This window comes from Nipponia nippon, unplaced genomic scaffold (genome assembly GCF_047370975.1).
Source record: "Nipponia nippon isolate SJK-2023a ecotype South Korea unplaced genomic scaffold, ASM4737097v1 scaffold_4, whole genome shotgun sequence".
NCBI classification, from domain to species: Eukaryota; Metazoa; Chordata; class Aves; order Pelecaniformes; family Threskiornithidae; genus Nipponia; species Nipponia nippon.
This window is the reverse complement of record NW_028262358.1, coordinates 65,366,995-65,392,667: the sequence shown is the minus strand read 5'-3', so window position 1 is coordinate 65,392,667 and position 25,673 is coordinate 65,366,995. Positions and strand designations below refer to the sequence as shown.

Genomic DNA, 25,673 nt, shown 5'->3' with positions numbered 1-25,673 from the left:
TGAGTTGTTTCCTACAGGACTGAAGAAGGAGGGGTAGAAAGGAGGTGTAATGGCACTTTCATTTCATTGTTTAAGTTCTGTATCCGTCAGTGCTTAAGTAAAACAGAAGATCTGGCACATTATTGTTTCAGTATTCTCTTTGCATCTTGAAGTAGTTTTCCATCGTAACTATACCTCTGGTTAAAATGAAAACTGTAGGAATTAAATATGAAAATTCTGTCTTCTAGTAGCATGCCTAATTGAATTTTATGTTGCTATTTAAAGGTGAAAAAAATTGACTCAAGCCTGTACGAAGATTTTAAAAACCATTATTTTGGAGATGAAATCCTGCACCGCCTAGATCTTTGCTCCATGTTGAAAAAAAAGCAACCGAATGGTTACTACTTCTGTGAGTCCTCTATTGTTTTTGGTAAGTACATCTTCATTTTCCTGTTATATCAATTGTGCCCATAAGTTATATGCCTGAAAAGCCATTTTTTCTGCAGTTTTCTGCAGTTGGGCGATTCTTGTAATAATATACATGGAGTCTGACAGAAGTCTGTCCTTTAATCCTGGCTCTCCAGGAACACTGTGCAGTGCTTCTTGCTGACAGCTAAAGTTTGTGTTCAACTATCTGTCCCCAGAATCCAGTTCCATTTCTCATCCTAAAATGAACGTTTAAGATACATGAGATGTATCACTCTCCAGAGCTGCTCGTCTCTCTGTTGACTATAAAGACAGCCTGTGTGACTAAGTTAGATTAGATGAAGTAATTATAGATGACTAAAGCTAAGTGAAATGTCTCTGGTTTGGCAGAGACATGACCTTACTTGGACTACATTCATATACAGACAGAATTTCAGTGGTACAACAGATTTCATAATAACTGTTCAGAATGCCATCAAGACTTTAAACATGGTACAGACACCTTGCTTAGATCATTGCAATGCTAGAAATCACAGTTGTGTTCTCCTGCTTCATCTGAACAGAAGCTTCACATCCCTATGATTAAAATTACAGGCTTGTCTTCTCATTTCTGCCACAAGTTACGTATAGCTGGAACTTCAGGTGGTACACATGGAAGGTCTGTGGACTGAGGGACTATGGGATAATGGCTTGTACAATACATCTCGCTGTGATGGTTAGTTCCCAGCAGCTGATAGTGGATCTTGGGGCTGCTATTAGTCATATTAAGAACATGAGTTAAAACACGCTGAGTGGAGTAACTAGAGAATGTTGAGGATTTTTTCTTAAATGCAATCACCCCTTTAAATCTAGGAGTATATTGTGTGATGTGTTGGGAATATTTTTAAAAATACCATTCCTGCACCTGCAGGTCTTTAAGAAATCAGATGACATGGGAAGACGGTCAAGTAGTAGTACTGCAAAATACAAAGTTTTTTATATTAATTGCTTTTTTCACCTGTCCTAATTAGGCTGATTCTTTATATATGTCATGTCAGAGGTGAGTCTCAAAAGACACGTTTATAGCAAGGAACAGGCCATGGTCTTTGGAGATCGGGTTATATTTTTTCTTTGTACCGGTACAGCTTGGTTTTTATGTTTGGGGGATTTTTTTTTTTTTCTGGAGTCATGTCAAAGGTTGAATGCAGTGTTGGAAGACATGAGATACTGAAATTCATACCAAAAGTTCGTGTGAAGACTTAACTTTGTCTTTTTTCTTTAGAAATAGAAATTTAGAAATAGAGCAAAACTCTATTTTGCATGTTGTCAATGAGCAATAGCTCCATCTCACCAAGAATATGGACAGTGTTAATAAATCTTTATAAAGTAAAGTATTGACTTTGACCTACTTAAGGAAAAGAGAACATCTGTTCTTATATGGATCCTCTAATAATAGGAAAGAAATATGAAAAATCTTTTATAAGGAGCCTCAGCAATAAAATGCTTACTTAAAGACTATGATAAATTTGTTCTCATATACCTTGCAACATTCTCCAGATTTCTGGTAATAAACAGAAATATAAAAAAAAAAAAAAAAGACCGGAAGTCATTCCAACAAGCAAATTATTCAGTGGATCTAACATTTCCCACTCCAAAGCATACTAGCCTTAGTAATGAAAATATTCATGACCAAGGAATGATCATATCCTCAGAAAGAAAGAACAAAACATGCAACATCAGGGAAATCTTCCAATACCGCTGCCATCCCAACTAGCTGACTAGAAACGCCTTCACTGGAATGTTTTCTCATGTGGACAGTTTTGAAGGAAAGTCCTATCTTCACCCTTAAGTAATAAGGAATCTCAAAAAGATGAAAACTTCTATTTGTTATGAAGACACATCCTTAAGGACTAAGAAATCTCAAAAAGATGAAAACTTCTGTTTGTTATGAAGATACATTGTTAAGGACTAAGAAATCTCAAGAAGACGAAGACTTTATGAAGGTACCGTGTCCATCCCCAAATTCTGCAAAATGTTTAAAAGTATGGTGAACATAAAATAAAAGGAAAACTTTTGATCAGGCACCTCTTCTAATTGAGCTAATTTTGATGGAAAGATCCAACTTTCAAAGGCTTATAATTGACGGAAATACATGTGAATAATGCATTATACTCCATTTTTCCTAAGCACATATTGGTTTTTTCATCATCGTAAAAACTATACCTGGTTAATAGGCAGGTTATGCCTGGTTATACCTGGTGTCTCATCTGCTGTTTTTCAGCTGCTTTTCAAGATCTGAATTGTTTCATTTTTAATGCTATCAAAACCAACACTCTGTTGGAGACAAAGGATGTTCATGAACAGTTAGTAATACTTCTAATTCCTGTTGTTTGGACCAGCTTTACATAAACACCGTTATTAAAAGTTGGTGCTGGTTCCACGACTCGGTGTAGGGCTCTGGTGGCAACTTGGTTTCTGCCTTCTGGTAAACTGTTTCCCTATGCTGCAGCATTGCAGGTGGAAGTGCTCACTGGTCTTGAGGACTGTTTTGAGGACTTATGATTAAATACTTATACAATACTTTAAACATGTTAGGCACTTTGCAAATGCTAAATATTATTTCCTGTAAATGGTTTTGTTTGCACTTAGGGCCACCTTTATTTAGCTTAGGTAGACTGTTAACAAAACAAATCAAAAGCAGTACAGAGGGAAAAAAAGTGTAGGATGTCTGTTTAAATTAGTGGTAACACTATTGCAAAATCCAGACCAGTCAAAATTAAAGTGAGATATATTTATACATATCTATTTTTCTATCTATCTATCTATCTATCTATCTATCTATCTAAATATATTATCATCTTTATTATCTTGTTATGCATATCTCATAGTTATGTTTATATCTGTGTATATAACCATATATCTAATGTCTTCTGTACATGTTTTTATATTCAAATATGTATTTATGTGCATCCAAATGCTTACATAAATAGAAATTACAGGATTACTTAACATGTTATACAATTTTTCATTTGGGTGAAATTGAGGTTCTACCGTTCACAAATATACTTCAGAATATTTTGGAATAGATATCTGATTAAGGAATTTGGTAAATAACTCATTACAAATAAAAGTTGTTTAGTAGTATATTTGGTAGATATTGACAGTGTTCTATCAAAACATTTGTTTAAATCTCTCTTCTTGAACTTGTCTTGTTACTGACATCTCAGAATGCTAAAATGAGACAGTCAGTCTTTCAGCTGTCTTTTGAATATGAGTCCTATTAAATGGTTTATAACAGCAGTCAATCAACTGGTATTCAAAGCAAGAATCAGATGCTTGTTTGGCTTTAACTCAATCCTGGTGTGACAATGCATAAAGAATTTATGGGAACTGTCATTTTCACTGTCCGAACAGAATTCTCTGAATTATTTTTACACGAGTACTACCTCTGGCTTTCTCTAGCCGTGGTATTTGAATGGATGTTCTTCACTGATGCCACATTAAGAGAGGATAGTATTACTATCCCCACTTTTCTCAGTCCTATATGGACATAGGTGCATCTTGCCCGAATGCATACATTTAATTTTTCTGGTTTTGTACACGTTAATATTTATCTAAAGCCAACAGGAGAAGGAAAACAGCTATATTGGAACAGAGTTTAAATCACTTATTTTTTAATTTTAGAGAAAAAAACCTATATTTTAATGAATTTTGAAAAACTAATTTTAAAATGTTTTAAAATGTGATTTGAATAGGGTTTTTAGTAACTATAGGTAGCTAGAATATTAAAATAAGCACAGGAGGGAGTTAATGCAGTTCTATTAATACATCAGAAATAGTGAAATTTGAAAATTACTTAATACAGACAAAACACTGTCTAGCTCTAGTCCTTTCTACGTGTACGTGTACTCAAGCATCTTCTTTCCTTGAAGTGCACAGAAAATACAAAAACAGTGTTTACTTTTTGTTAGCTAGAGTTTGGGCCAGACTTGAGTGTTATGCATCGAATAAGATGAAAAGATCTAAAAAGGGATCAGAACTAATGTTAGAAACAGAAATCCATACACAACAAAGAATTGCATACTACCATAACTAATAAGTGCCACAACACATATCGGCTTGGTAGCTGTGCATTTGAAAAGCATGTTTAAAAATATGGGAAGCATAAAAGCCTGATATGAGTAAAGACAGCTGTGAAACACCTGCTGAGCTGCAGCAATATGCACAGCAGGTAAACAGGCTTTGACAATATGTTACAGAGCAGCATCCGCTATCTTCAGCAGAGCCTACCAACATCTGCACCAGAAGATTTCTCTGCATCTGCATGCCAGCCACAGGGTATGTATTCAGGAGTTAAAATTTAGTGTGACAGTGACAGTAATGTTGAAGCTTCATCCTCAAAGTAGAGTGCAGTTTATTCTTTGAAGCAAACAAAACAGCAAGCCAACAAAGTGTCCTTCTTCAGAGCACCCACCTCATGGCAGCTGTTGTGTGTCACCTCAAATCCCAAAGAAGACCAGTGAATGCTGAAATGAGTTGAGCTTCTCAATGTATACTCCTTCACCTGAATGATTGGTCAGTTATTTGTGTCATGGTGAAGATGTTCAGTAGAACCTCTGACCATCAAAGGGAGCATTATGTAAATCTTCTTATGTTAAATATGCCTTTAGTATTAAGTATCTCCCTTAAATATTTTCAGGATCCATTCATGAAGATTTTTCTAGGCTTGTTTCAAAGAAAATTTTTTATAGTAATGTAATGTAAAATGAGATTATACACACATTAAAGAAAGTTACCACATGCCAAGCTGTATTCAGCCTGTAAACTGTGATAAGGTTCTCCTGAGTGGCTAGTAAGAAGTTTATGTATCAGACTTCTCCTGTGCTGTCTCTGAGGTAGAGAAACTTCAAGACGTCTGTTCCTTGGTGGAAACCACCCAGCAGGTTACTCTGACTTTCTGCACAGCCAGAACTCGTATGTCTGGAATGTGTGCCAAGTTGGAGGTTAAAATGCTATTATAGTTCCCCTTAACCCTTGCAAGCTAGCAGTAGCAATATGGAAATTGAAATATCAGACTACAAACATCTATTTTATCTGGATAGAAGCATAATAACACGGTAAAAGGTAATGCTCCTTGCTGCTCAAATAATACCTCAAACAGATGCCTTTTTAAGTAGCAGAACATTGGTGGGTTGATTTACATTTCAATGGAACTATGTACAAGTTCAGTGTCCAGTCTGACCTTCTCATCAGGGTACCTTCTGCAGTTTCTCTGAAATGGGAAACACCTGCAGAAAGTCACTCATCCCATCCTAAAATGTGTGTGTAAGACAGGCAAGATCTAAGAGGTGTCTAAGGTAGGCGAGATGTGCGTCTAAGATATCTACTTGAACGGATGTTAATATTTGTTAATTAGCTTGCTTGTTAATTTCATATATGTATATATAAAGACACAAATTTTCAACTAAATGACAAAAAGATGCATTATATTTGCAAGCTTCACGTTTCTGAGGGAGGTCAATAATATTATGAATGGAACATGTTACAAACAAAATTTATTCTTGCAGATTGCCGCTGTTAGGCTAGTTGAATCGTTTAAGTAACTTTTTAGTTAGTTAAACTTTAATAACCTTGACTTAGGATTTAGTGGTGCAGTTTATGCTTCCACATTACATTTTACGATGTTAGCCAGGCAGCTGCTCAACACCCATGTCTCAAACAAAGAACAAGATGCTCCTGGTGGTACCTTGTATAAGAGCTGTCCAGACTGAAGACAGATTTGTCAGCAGTAGGTTTTGGGGATACCTACCAAGAAGAAAGAATCGGAAGAAAGAAGAACGGGAGAAAAGACTCATCTGTACCTGAAACAGAAAATAGATATGATAACATCACTTTATGAACTCAAAATAATACTGAGAAGAAATAGATGACTGAAAATAAAAGAATTGGAAACCACTTGGTAGTTGGATAGATTGTGAACATCCCTCGGTTTGCTCTTTTTAAAAAATGCACTTACAGTGTCAAGCAAAAAATACAGTAATATTTCACCTTCATCATCAAGGAAGAAGAGAGTTCAAATACAGTCTGCAATATGAAGTTTGCCCAGTTGGTCTGAAATCTTTTTAAAGTGACACTGGCTTAAATGAAGAGAAAGACTGCCATTTGTCTCCTTTAGATACTCTCCTCCTTCTCTGTCTACAGATGGTTTGACCAAAATGTGATTGATTTTATTCATACAGCATTTAAACATTTTCACACACTGGAAACAGCAATGGTAATCAAGTAAATGCTGTTTTGATTGTCCAGATTCTACATCCTCCAAAATTACACATATCGTGTGTTCGTTTCTTTTACTTTCCTTCTTACTCACATGACAGTGACTCACTTCTAAAATTCCTCATTCTTTGATTTTATCTGTTATCTGCCCTTCTTTCTTGTTTTTCTATAATTTCAAAGTACCCTTAGGTCTGTTTCTTTCACTCCTTAATTTTTCTTTCCTTGGTAGTCTATTTGTAGGCTAGCTTCTACCTTCTGTACTTTATGAGGTTGTGAGTAACAGCTCTTGAGTTTCTTGCATATCTATGGCACTCTTCCTAAATTATAATTAATAATATGGCAATCATAATGCTTTTGGATAAAAATGTCTTGGGCAGCTTCCCAGGGTCTATTTCTTAACATTTGAAATCAGTAATTAATTCACTGTTTGTGATGAGTTTATCCACAGCTGCTGCAATTTTGTGCACGTAGTATGCTGAATAACTCTTTGCCTACATAAAAAGCAACAGGTATTGTGTGCTAAGTAAAGTCCTTCCCTAAAGCACTATTTCTTAGCAGAGTCATGTGGTAGAATATTGACTTATAAAAATGATTCTTTTAAACATGGCAGAGAAACACTCACATTTTAGTTAACAACCTAGAAGCCAGGCTCTTTATGGACAGTAACTAGAAAGTGGCAATCCGGTTGTTTCTTACACACATCAAATGTTTTCTATTCACTGCCTAGAACAGAGTGGTGGTTCCCTATTGAGTCCTTTTCTCTAGTCTTACATTAAAACTGGATGGATGTTCTCTTTAGCTCTAGTGACATATCTCATCTTGTATCGCTACATTGGGCACTTTTTTCTGTATTTGGTAATTTTCCGCTATGGAAGTATTGACCATTAGTATAGCATTTTTCATAATGAGATAGCATTTTTGTATTAATTTTGTAATAACAGTTATAACGTAAAAGCTATATTGATAAATTCTGTGTGTGGAAAGGAGGAGAACAAGCTGACTGAGAGGGAAATAACCAGTGTAAATATGGTTTGAAAGCAGAAATTTTAATTTCAGAATGATACTTCATTGTTTTGAGGGCAAATTCTAATGTCCCTGACTTTGAGCTTTAATGTTGGCAAATGTGTAACAAACTTTTCATTAGAAAGTGACAGGGAGCTTTAAGGACAGGAACGTGATGTTTAGTATTCAATCATGCATCTCCTAATACTGAAAGTAAGTAAAACTTTCTCATCACCTTCCATGATTCTGTGATTTGCAATTCTGTGATTATAAGGTATGTAGTATTTGCTTTATTGTATAGGGTAATTTTTGCAATTTTCTTTTAAAAATACCATAATGTAATTCTATTCTAAAGGCTGTTGTCCTTTTATTTTTCAACAAAAAGGTGTTTGAAGTAGTGATGTGTTTTCATGTCAGAGCTGTTATCAGTAGTTGAAAATAAGTGAAAATAAGATTTTCCACAAATGACACTCAAAAATATGTGCAGACAATGGGATAAAACCAATGAAATAAATCTGACAGGAAAACACAAAAGCACATTTGACATCAGTAAGAATGTGATTGATGACTGAAAATTTAGTTGAGTATAAAAAAAGGCAGAATTGATTTTTCACAACATAACATAGTATGCTGTAAAATACAATTTAATAACATCCAGCAGCTTTTTTGTATCTTAAGTACTTCTGCTTTAAAGACATTTTTCCTCTAGCGGACTTTGGTGTCCAAACAACTAATTTATTCCTAAATTTAATATCTTAAAAATTCATTGAAAATCTGTAAAACATTAATTTCAAGATATGTTAATTGCAAAAAGTAAACAGACTGCCTAGGAGGTGAGGAGTAAATTAAATATGTAATATTCTTTCATTGAATAGATCAGTAAAAGATAATTACGTTTTATTCTTAAAATTTTCCTAGCTAGGATGTTGCTTTTGTTGATACATATTTATTGTATAGTCTTAACATCAAGCAGAAAGTATGTTTGATTTACCATAACTGAATTAAGCTCTTCTGCAGTTCCTGTGAGGAGTTTTCCATTGTTCAAATGTCACCATTTTCAATTGTTGATGGTTAGTGCAGATCCGAAGAGCTTATCCAGTGTGCTGCATGTTTACACAGAGAGAGAGTCTACTAAGCTTCCTACCTAATCCCTGTGAGGTATTCTAAAATAAGACATGGTAGCAGATCAATAGAGATCAGTATTTCAGGGATAATACAAACAGTGACATAAAAATGTGGTTGTTGAGGAAAAGGGCTTTGCTTTGCTTAATACCACAACTTAGGTTTCTCTTTCAGAACAGTACTCAGCAATGAATAGAAACAGGTGATAATTTCATTTCCAGTAGTTTTCTTGTTCTAGACTGTACATAAAATATTTTTGAAGCTCCTAGTATTTGTAAAAATAGTTTCTTTTCAGTGGAAATAATTTCAAGGTAAAATGTGACAGATTTTAAAGAAGCATCATTAATGTGGCACACAGTCTCATTTCTGGCTTCCTAGAAAGCAGCAACACACTGTTTCTTATGGAAGCAGTAGAACATAAGAGCAAGATTACATCAACCACAAGCTAAAACATGCCATTATTGTCTTAACAGTAGTCTGTCAAATTACTTGAAGCTTTAATCTGTTCTCAGACCCATAAAAAAGGGCCATCACAGTACCTGCAGAGTACATAGTATGTGATCTTCTATTTTTCAAACAAAGATCAAACATTTAAGATCTGAATTAATGTTTAATGACAGGAGAGAAATCTGAAACACCTGTCTGTTTATAGGACAGTTACACAAATCTGTTGGGTATGAACGGTTGGCGAGTGTCACTCAGGCAGTATAGAGAACTTTCTGGGAGGGTGCATACAATTCATAAACACCTTGCTTTATTACATAGGTGAAAAGTTTCTATTTCTTCTTAGTGAACTGTGACTGAGTCTGAATGTGGGCCCTTATTTGTCAGCCATCCAGCTGTGGACAGTCCAGCATTGGGCTTAATCCCCCTGCCCCACAGCTTGGAAATTTACCAGAGGACATGGGTTAGAATAGAACCACTGTAGGCAGAACGGTGCCAAACCTTGCCATTTACAGCCCATAATAAATGGCTGAGCAATGCATAAGAAATAACTTTTTTATGCTGCCTTTCATGCTATGTGTACATTCCTCTGCTGTTCTATTGCTAGATTAAATGGATTTGGGTCAGCTGTGAGTATGGGAAGAGTGAGCTCCTCTTGTCCCCTCTAGACTGCATGGTTTTACTTTAGGTAAATAGCTTGATTTCTGAAGTGCTGAGACACTACAGCTGACCCTTTGGCATATGCTTTCAAAAACGCCTGCTGTAACTTTGTGTTTTGCAAAGAGCAGATTTGTCTTAAAGAATTCTGAGTAACCATCCACAGCCTGCAGATTACAGCAGAAAGTAATTGCTGACTGAAGACTGTTTAAAAAACCTTTCACCTTTGAAATCACTTATTTAGGGAAACAGTGAAAAAGCCACAATTGCATTTTAATACCTAGGCACTGTTTCCATAGCTTGCTTATTTTTTAAAAATGTTTAAGGTGTTTTGAATCAGAAACCCCAGATACTGAACTTTATTGCTTTAATCAAGAGAACAAACAAAAGGCTTTCTTACACATAAAACCATTCCTAATTAAATATACTTGGAAAGTGGGTCAAGCTGAACAGGAACAAAGCACTCTTATTCCAAAATAAGAGAGCTGACATATGGAATTATTCAGAAACAGCTCTTAGCACTTGAAAATTCGCAGCCAGTGTTAATCTGTCTTATCTTTCAAATGCAGGCAAGCCCTATAGTTTTCCTTCCCCATTCCTATCTATTGTATTGCAAACACAGAACACATTGGATGTTACAAATTTACATTGCTTGATTAGGATTTGGCAGAAAAGGAGACTTGTCAGTGTATCTTCAATATTAGAAATGTTATTTTCACATGAAAGCAAGTAAAAGCATTCATTATTTTACATGGCAAATATACCTACTTGCGGATGTAGTCTTTTAGAAGCATATGTTGAATTCTTTGTGATCTTTATTATTGGTGAATTCCATTTTCTACACATTGTAATTTCCTTTCCTGACATATTACCCAAAATGTAGAGATGCTAATCTCCAAATATCTCAATCACCATCCATAATCGGAATTAGCTGTTACCTCAGCCATTTACACCTTCCAGTTGTCTTGCAGTTATCTAATTATCTAGTCAGAGCTTCTCATATATGTTTTTTCTTTTCAGAAACATACTGAGCATCTGGTTTATCTTTCTTCATAGTTCATTACCTGGATTGGTTTGAATGTACTTAGTGGTTATTTATATTCTTGGGGATAGCTTTTCTTAATTTTGAAGAACACAACACATGTGAAAGCATATTGTTTCTCCAAATGGAGTTTAAAATCTTGTAGTACAATTCTTTCTATATAGGCATAACAAACACGTATTTCAAAGTAAACCTAAATCCGTAATTTGAAATAGACGTGTGTAAATCCTAATGCCTTAGTTATTTTTAAACTATTGTAAATAATTTCCTGATGAAGAATCGTCTATATTTTTACTGCTTCTCTGCATCATGGGGCCTTTTTTGGTTTATATGACCATTTTTCACCATGATGCTCTAATTACTCAGGTTGCTTATGAGGAACAAGGGCTAAGAGTTTTTAAAAATGAGTTCTTTCTGATTGTTTATCTGCCCTTTCAATTTTAAACTCTCCAATCACTTTCAGTCCTTTTCTTCACTTCTTTCTCAGTTTGGGACTTCAGTGGTACAGGGACAGAGGTGATGAGGCTTACATAAAGGAAAAGAACATTACTTTGGGAGAATACTGCTCTGTGGTAGGGTAGATTTAAAAGTAAGAATCATACAGTACAGTGCAATAGTCGAACACAAAATATTTTTGAATATTTGAATATTTTTGAGCTTCTACTTAGCATGCCTCTTGTCTAGACTCTGGATGAGTTGCAATGCTCAACTGCATGGAATTAGCCAGCTGCATATATTTAATAAGTTTGTCTTTTGTAGCAGTAGCTATTCTGACTATTGCTTTTTTATTTGAACACTTTTGTCTTTATTGGTTTATTTAATGGAAGAATCTGTAAGGGGTTGCATTCTGTCACATATACATTTTTTCAACGTAAATTTACATTTGTGCAAATTCAAATGTAATGGTCCATCAGTGCAATTATATGAATAACTTTGTGCTATTATAGTAAGAATTATAGTAAGAATTCTCCCTACAGACTCTCTCCTAAGGGCTGTATTCCAAACAGATTTTCGTCCGCAGTCCTGGTCCACAGTCTTTTGCGCCATGGAATATAACACATGGACTGAACGTACATTAACCTACCTGACTGAAAAGTGCATTTGATAGGTGTATTATGTTGACAAGTCCTGCTGTTTTGTATTAAAGGAGGGGTTTGTTATATGTCTTTGTGTATAAACAAAATTTACAAGTCAAAGAAAGGTTTTAGGTGAATGAGGTGCCTCCATTTCCAATTGTGTGCGCAGAGTCCAGTATCTCAGAGCAGAGTCAAGAAATTGCAGGCTGACCTGAGTGCTGCATTGAACAAGCCAGTGGGAAACACCCAACAAAGAACTGTGTCAACACCTCTCTGTCTTCATTTGATTTTTGAGTTAGGCATCTCACCCTACTGGGATCCAAAGCCCAGTATCCTCTGCTGATGATACATGGATACTTAAATCAGGTTTCACTTTTTTTATTTCAAAGAGGACATACTTATTACACATATAGTTTGGTTACAATTCCCATTCAAATTGACCATCAGGGCTTTTTCTTCCCCCAGCTTGGGGGAATTCAAGCCCCCAAAGGCTGAAAAAGCCACAACTGGTAGCTTACCATGGAAGCTGAATGATGCACCTGTGTTCTTCAAGGAGCTTCTCCAGCATAGCAAAGAATTCAGATCTCATAGAGCCAAAGAGTGAGCCTCCCCTGCCCCAAGTCAAACTCTGTAATCCTGTGATTATTTCTTGGAGTGTCTAGTCTTATGGAGATCACAGGCACAGTGTTAAAATGGACTCTTAATCTTGTGGCCGATTTAGGAAAGGGAGTATCCAGTTTCTGGATCCTAAGCAGATGGAGCCCAGGCTGTTCAAACTGAGCCAGTTCTGAACATGACTGTTTCTACTGCTGGGCAATAGCAGAATATGTGGGTTTTATTCAGGTTTTGGATGCAGACACATCACTCCTGCCTAAATGCCCTGTTTGGGGCTTGTCTTTTTTTGGTATTCATTAGAGACAAATTGTCTCTAATGTGTATACAGGGTGGATACATACGTGTATATATATATGTAGATGTCTGTGTGTGTGTGTTTGCATATTTGTGTATTTGCACCTGCATGCATGTGTACATAGCATAACTCCTGGTATTTACTTTACTGTGAGGTAATGCAAAACGTTTCTTTTAAGCAGCATTTTTCTTGCTGGAAACCTTTTAATCAATTTAGCCACAAAAGTGGGTGGTGTTTGCATGGAGGAGGTTAAGAAAAAGCACACCAGAAAAGCATTGAATAAATGTGGTTTTGGACAGCCTTTGGCTATGGGATTTGTACAGTACCTTGACATATATCAAAGGTGCTTCCTACCAGTTGCACAGTAGGTTCCCCATGATAGGCTTTGGACTGAGTACAGCCCAGATGTTCGTTTTCACATGTATTGTTAGTACATGATTCATTGAAATGTTCCTTTTCTTTGGAAACAGTTCGCCGCATCTCGTACACTGACATGTATATGAACGTCCATTTAAAGGAGCATCTTTTTTGATTGTTGCATGTCGTTATTGTCTTTTGTATGTGAACTCATTTTTCAAGCTACCCTATCTTTTGCATTCGTACATAAAAGTTTCATTAGCACTTAAATAAAAAGTTCATGTTTAACATTGTAATTAAATAGATAAATCCCATTTTATCAATTGGTATAAAACAGCAATTTAAAAATCAGAGCAGATACTGAAAGTGTAACCAGTGATTTCTCCTGTCTCCAAAACATACTTACCATTGCTGAGGATTAAAACTAATGTCTCTCTCCCTTCTCTAGGAGGGAAACACAGTTGTAGTTTGTACAGTACTCAGAAATTTTATGGAAATAAACAGAATCCAGAGCAAAGGAAACCATTTTACTCCTTTTAAAGCCTGTTTGTACATGAGTACATTTTGCAAAGAAATATTTTTCAATACATTGAGGGAGGGACAAAGCATTTGTTCTTTCATTTAGTAGATACTGTATCCTCTCCTTGTTCTGACAGCAAATGCAGAATCACATTCCTTTGTTTTTGACCTTTAGAAATATCATTGTGTCCTTGGAGTAAAGAAATATGTAGGAATGCCCACTCAGTTACTTATGGTGTACTCAGTTAATATAGGCATCTCAGTCAAAGCTGCCAGTTCTTGAACTCCTTTTTAAGAATGAAAATATTTTTCTCAAAATGGTACAATTTTTGTACAAATAGAATAGGTGTTCATATATGAAACTAAAATTCCAGAACACACTTCCCTCATAGTCATAAATCTTAAAAACGGAGATTGAAAGACAATAAGCATGTTTCTAGATGAAGATACAAGAAGTTTTCTAGGTGTAGTGCTAGCTGGCTTTTTTTGAGAACCTTCCAGTAAATCAGTCCTAGCTGTTTGCTCACTTTTGACTCCATAGATTTTTAGGAGAACTTTCAGATTATGCACTTTTAGTGTTACCAACTTTATATTAAATAAATATCACTTCTATAGATTTTTATAGAGATGTGATAGAAAATCATAATGCACAAGCTTTGCTTCACTTGTTCTTACTTTACTTTTTAATTCGTCCAGGTATACATAACAATCAGATTAATTGTTGTCAATACTCTCTTATACATAATGACTTACAAAATAACTTATTGATTTGAGTTTATTTGAAAATGCGTGTATTTTAATTTTATATCTGTAAGTATATTCTGTTAATGCTTGAGTCTCTTGGGTAAGTAGTATAATTACATTTACATTATTTTAATGAACTCTAATGTTTTATCTCCTCTGTAATTGGAGGCCAGTGGAAAACTGGCAGAACTATTTGTTTAAATCAATATTAAAATTAGGAGGCTGTTGGTCTGTAGCAAAGGAATGGCTGGGTTCCAGCAGAAGTTTCTGGTAACATTGGGGCAGGACATAATTTTTGTGTTACTCGGGTTTTTCTGAGAAGAATATATGAAGTGAATAACAAGAATCTGTGTATGACTAACCAAAAGGAGTTTAGTTCACAGTCATCTGAGAAAGCAAAAGCTGGCTGACATTCCCAGTTCTCCTTTCCTTTCCATTTAGAATGAGTTTTCTGCTTTGGTCTCAAGAAAACCTTGGAGCAGAATACCGTAAGAAATGAGTCAGTGTTTTACTGCCTGTTCTGATCTTTTAGTAGAGACTATCTGGCACTTCTCTCCATGATGATGAATCTGATAGATTCACATACAGGCAGCCGTGGCAGTGTAATACCTATTAGTTAAAATTAAACCAACGTTTGTCCAACTTTAAATCCTTTGGCAATGCGTTTATGATGTGTTGGCAAACTATATGCTAGGGGGTCACCTGCAAGTGATAAATGCAGATTATTCAGTATACTTGCTGCAAAGATATATTAATAATGAATGCATCTTTTGTGCCTGTTTGTGAGAATGAACATTTCAAATTCCGTGCTGTTTTCCCCTTCCTTTTCATAGTTTAAATTAAAATAGCAAAAATTAAAAAATGTAAAAGAAGAGAAACTTCTTTGTTAAGTCCTTGTTAAGTCCTTCCTAAACAGACAGAAATGGGGCAAGGGAAAATATTTCAGGATCCAGCCCACGTATTCTAGAATATTGTAAACATTTAGTCTAGCAATCACTTATGGATTGTAATTTTTAAAAGCTGTTTCTGAAATAAGTTTGTTTTAACTGGTATACTCAGAGTAGAGCTTAACAATTTAGCGCAGTTGCTACCTCCAAAAGACTGTACTCCCTGTATCAGTTTTAGCTGGTGTAGATATGGGCTTAACCTTGTAGATACTGCTTTAAATTACGTAGTGCATCTCAAATGAAAGCTACAGTGCTGCACATAAATCAGATAAAACAATTCAAAGAAGAGGGCAGCCTGAAAGGTCTGTTCTTGATTTCTGTTTGAAACTCAAGGGAGAGACTGCTGAATTTCTGAAAATAGCTGTTGAAGCTGCATGAAGTATAAAGCCAGAGATGGTTCCATAGTCCAGCCTGATCTCTGCTATAGCATGGGCTGTTAGCCCACCTGGCCCTTCACTGAGATGAATAGGTTTAGGGAGGCTGAAAAGATGATCTATGGGGTCCCGCAGGTGCGCGGTGCAGGCATGGAACAAGGACGTTTTGCCTGCTGCCAGTGGTCAAAGCCCTGGCAACGGCGGAGAATTAACTGCTTGGAAGACTAAACTGCTCTCCCATCTCATTGGCATGGAAGAAGCTAGAATTCCTTTGGGCATCAGTCTTGGGCATCGGTCTGACCTCCTGCACGCTGCGTAGGTGTGCGCCAGTCAAGCACTTAAGATTGAGGATGGTCTGTACTGAACCTGGTCACTGGTCAGAGCATCCTTCTCTCTTCCTGCGCCATTCACAGACCTTCTTCCCACTATGGCTGATCTTTTCAAAGGGCGGTTGGCTGTGAAAGAAATGGACGTATTTAAGGATATATTCAAATCTAGAGATTCTTTTTCTGGAAAGCTTTGAGGTGAAACGTGTTATTGCAAAGGAAAGGGAGTCAAGGGTTAATCCTTTTCTGTCAGAGTATTTTTTTTTTCTTTATAATCTGAACAAACATTGGTTAGGGTGTGTTTCTTGGTTAGCTATACAGCTTACTAAAGCAAATGACAGCACACAGGCAGATTTCAGTGAACCATATTAACGTGCAGCAATCTAGCAAGTGCTATCAGCTGACAACATCAAAACCTTATTAATTGTGGGTTTTTAAATATAAGTTTTACATGGATTCCTTTGCTGACTTAATGCTACTTTCCTTTTTTCCTCCCATGAATCATGAAAAACCTTTGATAAAATCTTAAAAACATAGCTGTAATGCACAGTAACTAGCATTGGTCTTCTGTTCTTTAATGCTAAGTATTTGCACAGCACCAAATACTACGTTTTCACTGGCATACCAGAATAATATGGCAAAAGACTGAAAAATGACCTGACATGCTGGGGTTTTGTTCTCACGAGAAAGTCAGCAGAAATAACCTGTTACTACTGATTTCCAGAACTTCAAAGAGCATAAAGCATCTGTCTATTCAACATTTAGTTTTTCTTCAGACTGTAAAAATACATATTTAAGGAGCCTTCTGCTGTTGCACTGTCAAGTACATCTTAAAGAAATGAAAATTTTACAGAAAGGACTACCTTAAATCTCAGCTCTGTCCTGACTTGCATTCTTACCAGCAGCTTTAACAAGCAGGAGAAAAGGAACTTTGTAACATATTCTCAGAAAGTTAACAAATGTGGGCTCTGGAGCTTCAAATGTAGGAGACTGTGGAAAAGTTGCAATACTGAGGAGTGCTGCAACAGGAATGGAAGGGGGCTGTAACCAGGGCCTCCCTGTGCAACCTTATGCCAGCTAAATTTTGGGCACATTCAGTGAGTCTATTTATATACGTGTTCCAAATCCCAGAAGAATTCTAGTGTAGAACGATAATGAAGAGCAATGCATCAGCAATAAAATACTGGCTGGGGCCAGCAGCATTAGCAGATCTGACACACTGCGGTACAGTGTCAGTGCATTTCACTGACTTTCTTGACAGACTTTGAAGGGAAAGAATATTAGTAGTCATCATTTATTTTAATTTTTTTTTCTTTTTTAAAAAGTTTATTCAATTTGCTTGTCCTAGTGGAAAATTTTGATTTTTTTAAAAAAGAATTGTTCTTTTAGGCTGTGCACAACACTCAGTATTCCAGAAAGCAAGTTTTAACATGATGACATTGAAAATATATGTACGTTGCAAAAAATATCTCACTGTGCTGTGTTCATATTGCATTTTATTTTAAATGTAAAAATTTGTCATGTTTGAATGGAGAACAAGGGAAGGAGGTACAAGAACAGACCTCGAACTTCTTGTTCTTGGTAGCCACATTTTCCTGTTCATCAAAACGAGCACTTAAAAATGCTAAATGTAATCAGGAAAATAAAGAAAATATTCAAAACAACATTTGGGCAAAAAATTGAAGTCCTCTTAAAAAAAGGCAAATGGTGTAGTGATAATTTGTTGGAAATTAAGATCTGCCAATTTAGATATCAGAACGTAGTCATTAGAGCTTTGCCACTGTCATATCTTCCTCTTGTTTAATTTATATACACAAAAGAAAAACAATCTCATTTTTTTACTACAGTAAATAAGTTGAAAGTAAGTGAAAGTTTTTATGTTCTCCTTAAAACTTTTTCGGTGTCCTCACAGTCAGGTTATCTCTCAGTAAACCATCATTGGACAATGATAGCTGTCTCTAGCTACTTACTGCTTGGCAGAATCATTGAGAGACTGCCAGGCTATGAACATCACTCTTTTCAAGCCTCATTATCTCAACAGTTCCGTTCACCTTTGAAATTTTAGAAGGAAAAAGCATGTAAGTACCAAAATTTTTGCCTTAGCTTAAATTGCACTGTTTTTTCACATACGGCATTTAATAATTTGTGTTAAGCTAAGAGATTTGATTTCTTTTTGTGATTTTGAAGGGTTTTTTCCCCACAATAACTAAGGTATCCTTCAGTTTCTGGTCTCCTTCCTTTTATAAATTCCTTAATCTTTCTTTTCCATAACAGCAGGAACTAGCTGAATACTAAATTAAATGAATGCTTGATAGGTCTCAGAGGCTTAGGCTTGTAAGGTGAGCCTTGGGAAGACCCTGAAGGATGAGGGGTACCTTGCCCCAGCTTTTCACATTGTCATTGTCTGGGGGCTTATCTACAAGTCTCATGTGTCAAGGGGGACACATTCTTGTATGCTGGCATCCACTATGAAGTCTATCTCATACACCCGCTCTCAGTCAGGCAAAATCTCTGCAGGAATAGATGGGATACCTCAGGACATACACACCACGGGTAGACACGTCCACTCTGCAAAGAAGGGTGCTGTGAGTACTCTGCAGAGCTTGAATATATTTGGGGTTTTCACCCAGAGGTGCTGTATGGCTTATTCTAAACACGGCTCTGAATGCATTCCTGAGGGTGAACAATCTGGACAGCTGGCAGATTTGGTCTTGAGCCTGGCCCTGAGGTTGCACTTAAAATAGAAGGCCAGCGTATCGGTGGCTGGCGTCCCAGCCTTTGCTGAAAAGGTACAGTGCGTTCAGCAAATGGTACTCACAGAAACAGTGATTTACAGGGAACAGGAGCAAGATTCTCTCTCTAGAAGGCAGTGTTGTAAAACATATATTAGTGGTGAGATTTCCCTGTAAGTATTTTAATGTGGTTTAAAAAAGCATCGCTAAAATAGGCAGTTCTGTTTTAGAATGCAAATGCCAACTCAGTACCTTTATATTTCTGAAAATACTGAGTATTTTCTTTATAGTACATGTTTCTAGGAATATTCTTAAGCCATTGAAGAATAAGAAAATCAAATACTTTAAAATTAATTTAGTCTAGTCATTTAAGTTTTTTCTCTAGAAAAACTGAATTGGAAGTGTTTTCAGAAGGACACAATTGAAAATTTGGTAGAATTACACATTGCATTACAAACCAAGTATCAAAAAGAACTGGGAGCATAGTCTGCACTGTCAAACACAGAAGGAACATGTTTGCATTTTGGGAAGTCCAACAGATGATTTATTTATCCCTGGTTTTTCTTTTAGATGGGGACTGGAATTCTGATTTAGTAGGTGCTCCCAAAACAACGCAGTGATACACCGTCTTCTGCACTCTGTGCATGTGTGTATGCGTGTTTATATACATAGGCTTGGGAACAGCTTAGGTTCTGAGTGCAGAAATACTTTTAAGTTGAAATGCAGATCAGCTTTTCTTCCTCACCCACTTTTTACATAATTTGCACCACAAGCATCATCAAAAAAATCTTTGCTAGGTTCCTTCTGGACCAGCTGAACAGTACTCAGGAGCATTAAGAAGGCTGAAATTGCCTCTGCTTAGAATGAATACCTTTTAGTTTCTCTTAATCTTTATCTGCTCCGAAGAGAGACACTTTCCAAGATTCAGAATTGTAATTTCAGCTTGGTAGAGGCCAGTGGTTCTGTTTGCTGGTTTTGCATCAGTTTGTTTTGGCTCGTCTAGGCAACCATCCTTGATAATGGATGGCACCTTGCCATCCCTTACCTGGAAAAATTCCACCCCTCGGCCTCAATGCCAAGGTGCCCTACAGCTTCCTTGCCTCCCAACAAAATACATACCAGTGTCTCTTGGGGCTTGTTCATTTTTAATAATACTTTGGCTGTTCAGGCCTCGTATGGCTAGAGTTATTGTAATTCTATATCCGATCACACTTACGTGCCTGAAACAGCTGAAAGCTTTGCTGCTGTGCTATAACTTGTCGAAGTGTACTTTGTGTATCTCACCAAAATTTCAAGAGATGCCAAAACAGAACAAACTACAGGCCTTGAGCTAGCAAAGCACTGAAAATGTGATCAGGCCCACCTTTGTCACGGAGTATATGCCCAAATACTTAAGATGGACCATATCCAGCTGGGGGGGTTTCAGTTGACTTCATGGTCCCTACCCTCATCTTGCCAGTTAGAGCACGTACACTGACTGGCCAGTGCTAAAAGGCCAGGGCCCTCCTTGAATCCTCTGTTTCTTCTCTGTGTCAACATTTGTGCTTATGTGTTTTGTTAGTTTTGGCTAAAAGATGGGCTGTAAATGGATGAAAGAGGTCTGTCACTGGTTGTGACTATTCTAGAATTGCTTAATAGACTATTGTCGGCCTGACATCCATGGATTGCCAGGACTGCTTAGAAAGCAATTGGTAAAACGAACTGTGGATGTTTTAACTATGGATGTTTAAACTATGCATGTTTTAACAGAAGGATGCTTGGCTCTAAGTACAAGATGACTTCATGCCTCACATGCTGCTTTGTAAAACATACTTGTCAAAAGGCGACAGCACCGGGAGTTTTATATTCATTTAGGTACTACATAGATGTGATCTGTCTCTATAGAAGGAGATTATGCCTATATAAAACTGAAAAACATATGTTATGGTTTGGTGTGTTACTTGAACATTTCTGATTTTTTTTAACTTTGCCTGGTGGAGAATATTTGTTTTCTTGCCTAAAATGTTGCCTGTGTTCCTGTTTTGATCCTGAGCAGAATGGAAGATACTGCTCACTCTTAGAAATAGTCTCTCTGTGCTTTGATGACTGGCTTCACTTATGCCCTGTAGTATTCATGTTTAATTCACTTATGTTGTAGAATATGGGTCATGTTCTTTTCTTTTTGCTCTTGGTTAGGCTGACAGCATCTCCTCAAGTGAGGCAACTGCACAGCTGAAATGAATTTCTATGAATATAGAACTTAATAACCATTACAGTTATTTAAAAGACTTGTATACCACCCTGATTTTTTGTTTCTGCTACTAGAAGATAATAATTCTTAAAACAGTAGTTTATTTAATTATTGTTAATAACAGAGTAGTGATAGAAAAGAATAAAAAAATTTACAACCTGGCAATCTTATTTTAATGCATTTTAGTTTTGGAATGGTACTTGGCTTAAAGACAATTCTATTTTCATAAGGAACAATGGCTTAAAAATATGTTAAATATATTACACTTGTTCTTCTCGGATAAACTGACTTATCTCTATAAGAAACATGTAAAATTCATAGGATTCTCCAGTCTGAGATTCTTACGTCTAGGAAAACAAACATATAATCTCATGAATCAAATAGTAGTTTGAATATGAAGCGCTAGACTTTTTTGTGGAGAATTTCTGCCACTGATTAAATTATTTGTTTTCTGGAAAGCGTGTCATACTAACTAGAACACATACAAAGTGGAGGTTAATAGTAGCAGAATTCATACCCTCATTTTGTGGTGAAGGGATTCTTTTTTCAACGGTAAATACTAGTCTTTAGAATATAAACAAGAATATTAAAAAAAAGTCATCTAAGCCTTATCATTTATTTTATTGGTGTGATAAGGAAAAAAAGTGCATGCTTTATCCATCCTTCATATTAATATTAAATGTTAAGAACCATCGCTATCACAGGTTATCTGTTACATTCAATGGGTGCTCGAAATGCATCAGTGACTGCAGGTATTACCAGAGAAGGTGTGCAAGATTAGGTCTTTTAATGGAAAGTATTTGTGAATTTGGTTTCTTCTGAATTTATTTTTTTTTACATTCTGAATGTAAAAAAATTACTTTCAAAAGCAAAGATGATCTTTCAGTGAAACGCCATGGTTTCCCTGGATCTCCTGGACAGGAAATTGTGTGCAGATTTTCCAGGCTGTAATCCCACAATTTCTGTGTGTACCTGCCTGCCTTCATTATTAGCCTAACGATAGAAGGCTTGTGGAATCATGCTTTGCGTATGTATATGTGCGTGGTCTGTCCGTTACAACAATATCTTTAAAATTTGTTGGCAAATTTCTGGTAAATTAAACAGATGTAGAAGTCTCAAAATATTAAATATCTACATGTTAGCAGAAATACACATAGAAGAGGGAGATTTTATGAATTCCCACAGTGAAGGAAGAATTGTGGTATGACCTCAGCTTCTAGGAGACGTGGGGCATCCAGGGACTGCTGTCATTATGAAGGGCTTACCGTGGGACAGTCTTCAATACGAATTCATTGGGCACCAAAGAGCTACTTCTCAGCCACGTAGCTCAGGCACATCCATTGTGGTCTGGCAGAACAGTTCGTGAGGACAGCTCTTTGCAGTGAAAGCTGGGATATTCACAATATACTTGCCCTGCAAGGATGCTTTGATAGCTAACGGAGTGTGAGCACCCCGGTAGTGTTTGTCCAGTTCCTTTAAAAATTCAATGAACTGCAAGACAAAATAGGTAGGAAGCCAGGCAGTTTTGGTTCCGGTGAACAGAAGAATGCTTAAACAAAATGTACGTCATCACATTTGGTTTTGTTTTTGTACTTTGGATGAAGGGACCCAGTCTGCCAAAGCTATACAGGCTGCGCTCATTTACCACCCTGCCTCACTGTGTACGCCAAGCTTCCGCTCCTGGGTGTTTTATTACTTACTTACTTTCAAGTAATTAATGACTGTGTGGAGTAACATTGGGACTAGCACTAATCCCTGTAGGACTGCCTTCGGTTATTTTTCATCTTTAATCACTAACTTACTCCTCACTGATGTTGCATCTCGTTAGTTCTTTATTACCGTAGGAAAGCCCGTTTATTGCGTCCACCAGGTGACCTTCATCAACCGCACTTGTAATACGTACCCAGTTGAGAAGGAAGGTTAGTAACCTGGAGTAAAGGCAGGAGACCAGCTCTATCCCTGCGGATATGGGTAGCGAATCCCCACCAAACTGAGAGCAATAATCCCAGTTTGTTTCTCAACATCTCTTGCTAGGGCTGCCGCTCCTCCAGCAGCTTGACTGGCTTTTTTCCTTGCTTACTCTTATAACCCCATTTTTGCTTCTGGAGGAAAGGAGGAGAGCCCATTTATTAAGAGTGTGTGTGTGTATATATATATACTTAATATAGATACTTAAGCACGTTTTCTCCCCATTCTCAGCACACTTTGTGAAGTGGAGGGGCGCCGTGGTGGCAGAGGGCACACCGCCACGCTTAGACTTTTTAAACGACGGGTGCCTTATTTAAGGCGGCCAAATGGTGCCTGTTTTTTTTAAGTGCCCGCCCCTCCTTTAACAGCGGGACGGGTGAGGGGAGACCGGGCAGTTGTCTTTAGGACAAATTGCATGGCAGGGAGGAAAGCCGCGGGTGCGACGGGTCCCCCGGCCCCGCCGGAGCGGAGCGGAGCGGAGCGGCGCGGCGGCGGGGCGGAGCCGGGCGGAGCCGAGCCGAGCCGAGCCTGCCGCTCACTCCCGCTCACTCCCGGTCTCCCGCTCGCTCCCAGAGCAGAATAAGCAATATTTTTCACGGACTACAGCCTAATTCACAGCTTTCGCTGGAGGTGCGCGCAGAGAGGAGGAGGAAGAAAATAAAGCGGTAGATGCCATGGGCCAGCTCTGCTGCTTTCCTTTCTCCAGAGGGGAGGAAAAAATCAGTAAGTGGGCAGGGGCGTGCGGCGCTGCGGGCTCCGGCGTGGCTGCTGCGGGCTGCCGCCGCCGCGGGGGGGAGAGCTGCGGGAGCAGGCGGGCATTCCTGGGGGCTTGGCGGGTTGCTTCCTTTTGGAAAATTAACTGATTGCTTTTTAGGGAAGGATGGGGGTAGGTGGGGACAAATTGAGCAATGTTTCCACTAAGTAGATTAAAATTTCTTTGTAATAGAGATAAATAAGTACGTCTGGTTTTGCTTATAGGCATTCTCGTAGTCCATTTCTCTATGCAAATGTAGCCAAAGTGAGTATTTTAGTGTTCCTGTTCAACAGGTATGATTTAAAGTAAAAATGAGAAGGTTTTGATGTTGATGGCATACCCGTGTTGATGGTGATGCTCATTAGCAACAGATAGAAGGAATGGAGACTTTGTTGATGGTAATGTTGACGGATGATGAAGGAAATCATCAGTTCATTTTCCGTTTGGGTGTTGGTTGGATGTGTAGTTTTAAGCTGACTGAGTGAGGGAATAGTTGCAGTTTATCTGCTCGTATTAGCCTGGATGTGTCTGGAGTGACTATCGAGTATATATCTCTGGTTTTGCTTTTAGTTGTGTAAATATAAATTGAATTAGAGGAAGCAGTTCTGATTGCCCCATCCTTTGGTGCACTGAGTCAAACTAGCTGATTTGACTGGAATGTTGTTTCTGTTAAATTATGTGCTGAAAATGATGTTTGTCCTAAGTTTGGTTACACAACAAAATATTTACTCTTGACTTTTTACTCACTGAAATATTTTCAACCTTTCTTCTAGAAGATGCAGCCAAGTTTCTGTCACATTGTGTCTGAAATAATTTTTAACTAAATCCACATAATTCATTAGCTGTAGGCTAGAAAAATCCAGTGTTCTGATCTGGTTTATCTTTCATTCTTGTTACTCAGGAAGCTGTCTAGGCATAAATAAAATGAGAGTTTATACCCTCAATTAAAAAATAAATGTGTACACCAATAGTGCAAGAAATCTAGGAGACAGCCGCAAGAAAATGAGTTGTTTTGAAATGTTTTTCTGTCACAGGTCATGGTATGAGAGTAAATGTTGTAAATTTTGCATGGGCAAAGTAGCTGGGAATGTTTTATATTTCAAAACTTTTTTATCATATAGCTAGTACAGAATGTCCTTATGTGAAAAGCAAGTAGCTAGTGCATCTCACTTCTAATATACAGAATAGGTAAAGACAGACAGCAAATACAGATGGTTTTTAAGATTGTTCTGTTGACACAGAACAAAAGATACAGAAGAGCGACAGATTCTTCTGCATCCTGCTTCTCTCGGTCCCCTCACTTCACTGCTTTTTGACTTTTCTTCTGGCGTTACCTGTCATGCACCAGCTTTCTTTGTATGTGCTCCTGTGAGTGAACAGAACGTATAATAAATATAACATTTAGCATAGCATGACCTCAAACTGCTTGTAGTCGAACAAATCGTTCGGGAGATGTCATTGAGTGCAAAGTCATAAGGGCTTTTGAAAGAGGAGGGCTTTTGGCCTGTAGCAACTGAAAGGTGTGGCACAAAGCCCCGAGAATGAGGAAGGGCCAAAAAGGATAGTTGTAGGATGACGGGAATCTGGCTGCAGATGAAGTAAGGGGGCGGTGTCTGAAATGAGGAAAAAAAAAATAGATGTTGCACTGTTTTACCAGTGTTCGTGGGGGAGTAAGATAGACTGAGACATCTTAAAAAGGGAAAGACAGAGGAAGTATGTGACAAGGATGGTGGATATGATCGGCTTTTCCCTCAGTCCAGCGCAGTCTGGAGAAAAGAGAGAAGGGAAAGGGCTTTCCTTTCAAGTGGC

At 37.4% G+C, this 25,673-nt stretch overlaps 1 protein-coding gene across 6 annotated transcripts in view; it reads left to right on the top strand.

Annotated features, from left to right (window-relative positions):
- The window catches only part of AKAP7 (A-kinase anchoring protein 7), a 93,047-nt gene that overhangs the window by 41,416 nt on the left and 25,958 nt on the right, over positions 1 to 25,673 (top strand). For 3 of the 6 annotated variants that reach the window (XM_087776822.1, XM_087776821.1, XM_087776826.1), the window contains exon 7: positions 265 to 409. In XM_087776822.1, coding sequence (XP_087632948.1) covers positions 265 to 409 — 145 coding nt within the window. Of the gene's footprint in view, positions 1 to 264; positions 410 to 999; positions 1,285 to 4,643; positions 4,723 to 25,673 lie in introns of those variants that run through there. The other 3 variants (XM_087776823.1, XM_087776825.1, XM_087776824.1) reach the window with 3 other exon arrangements.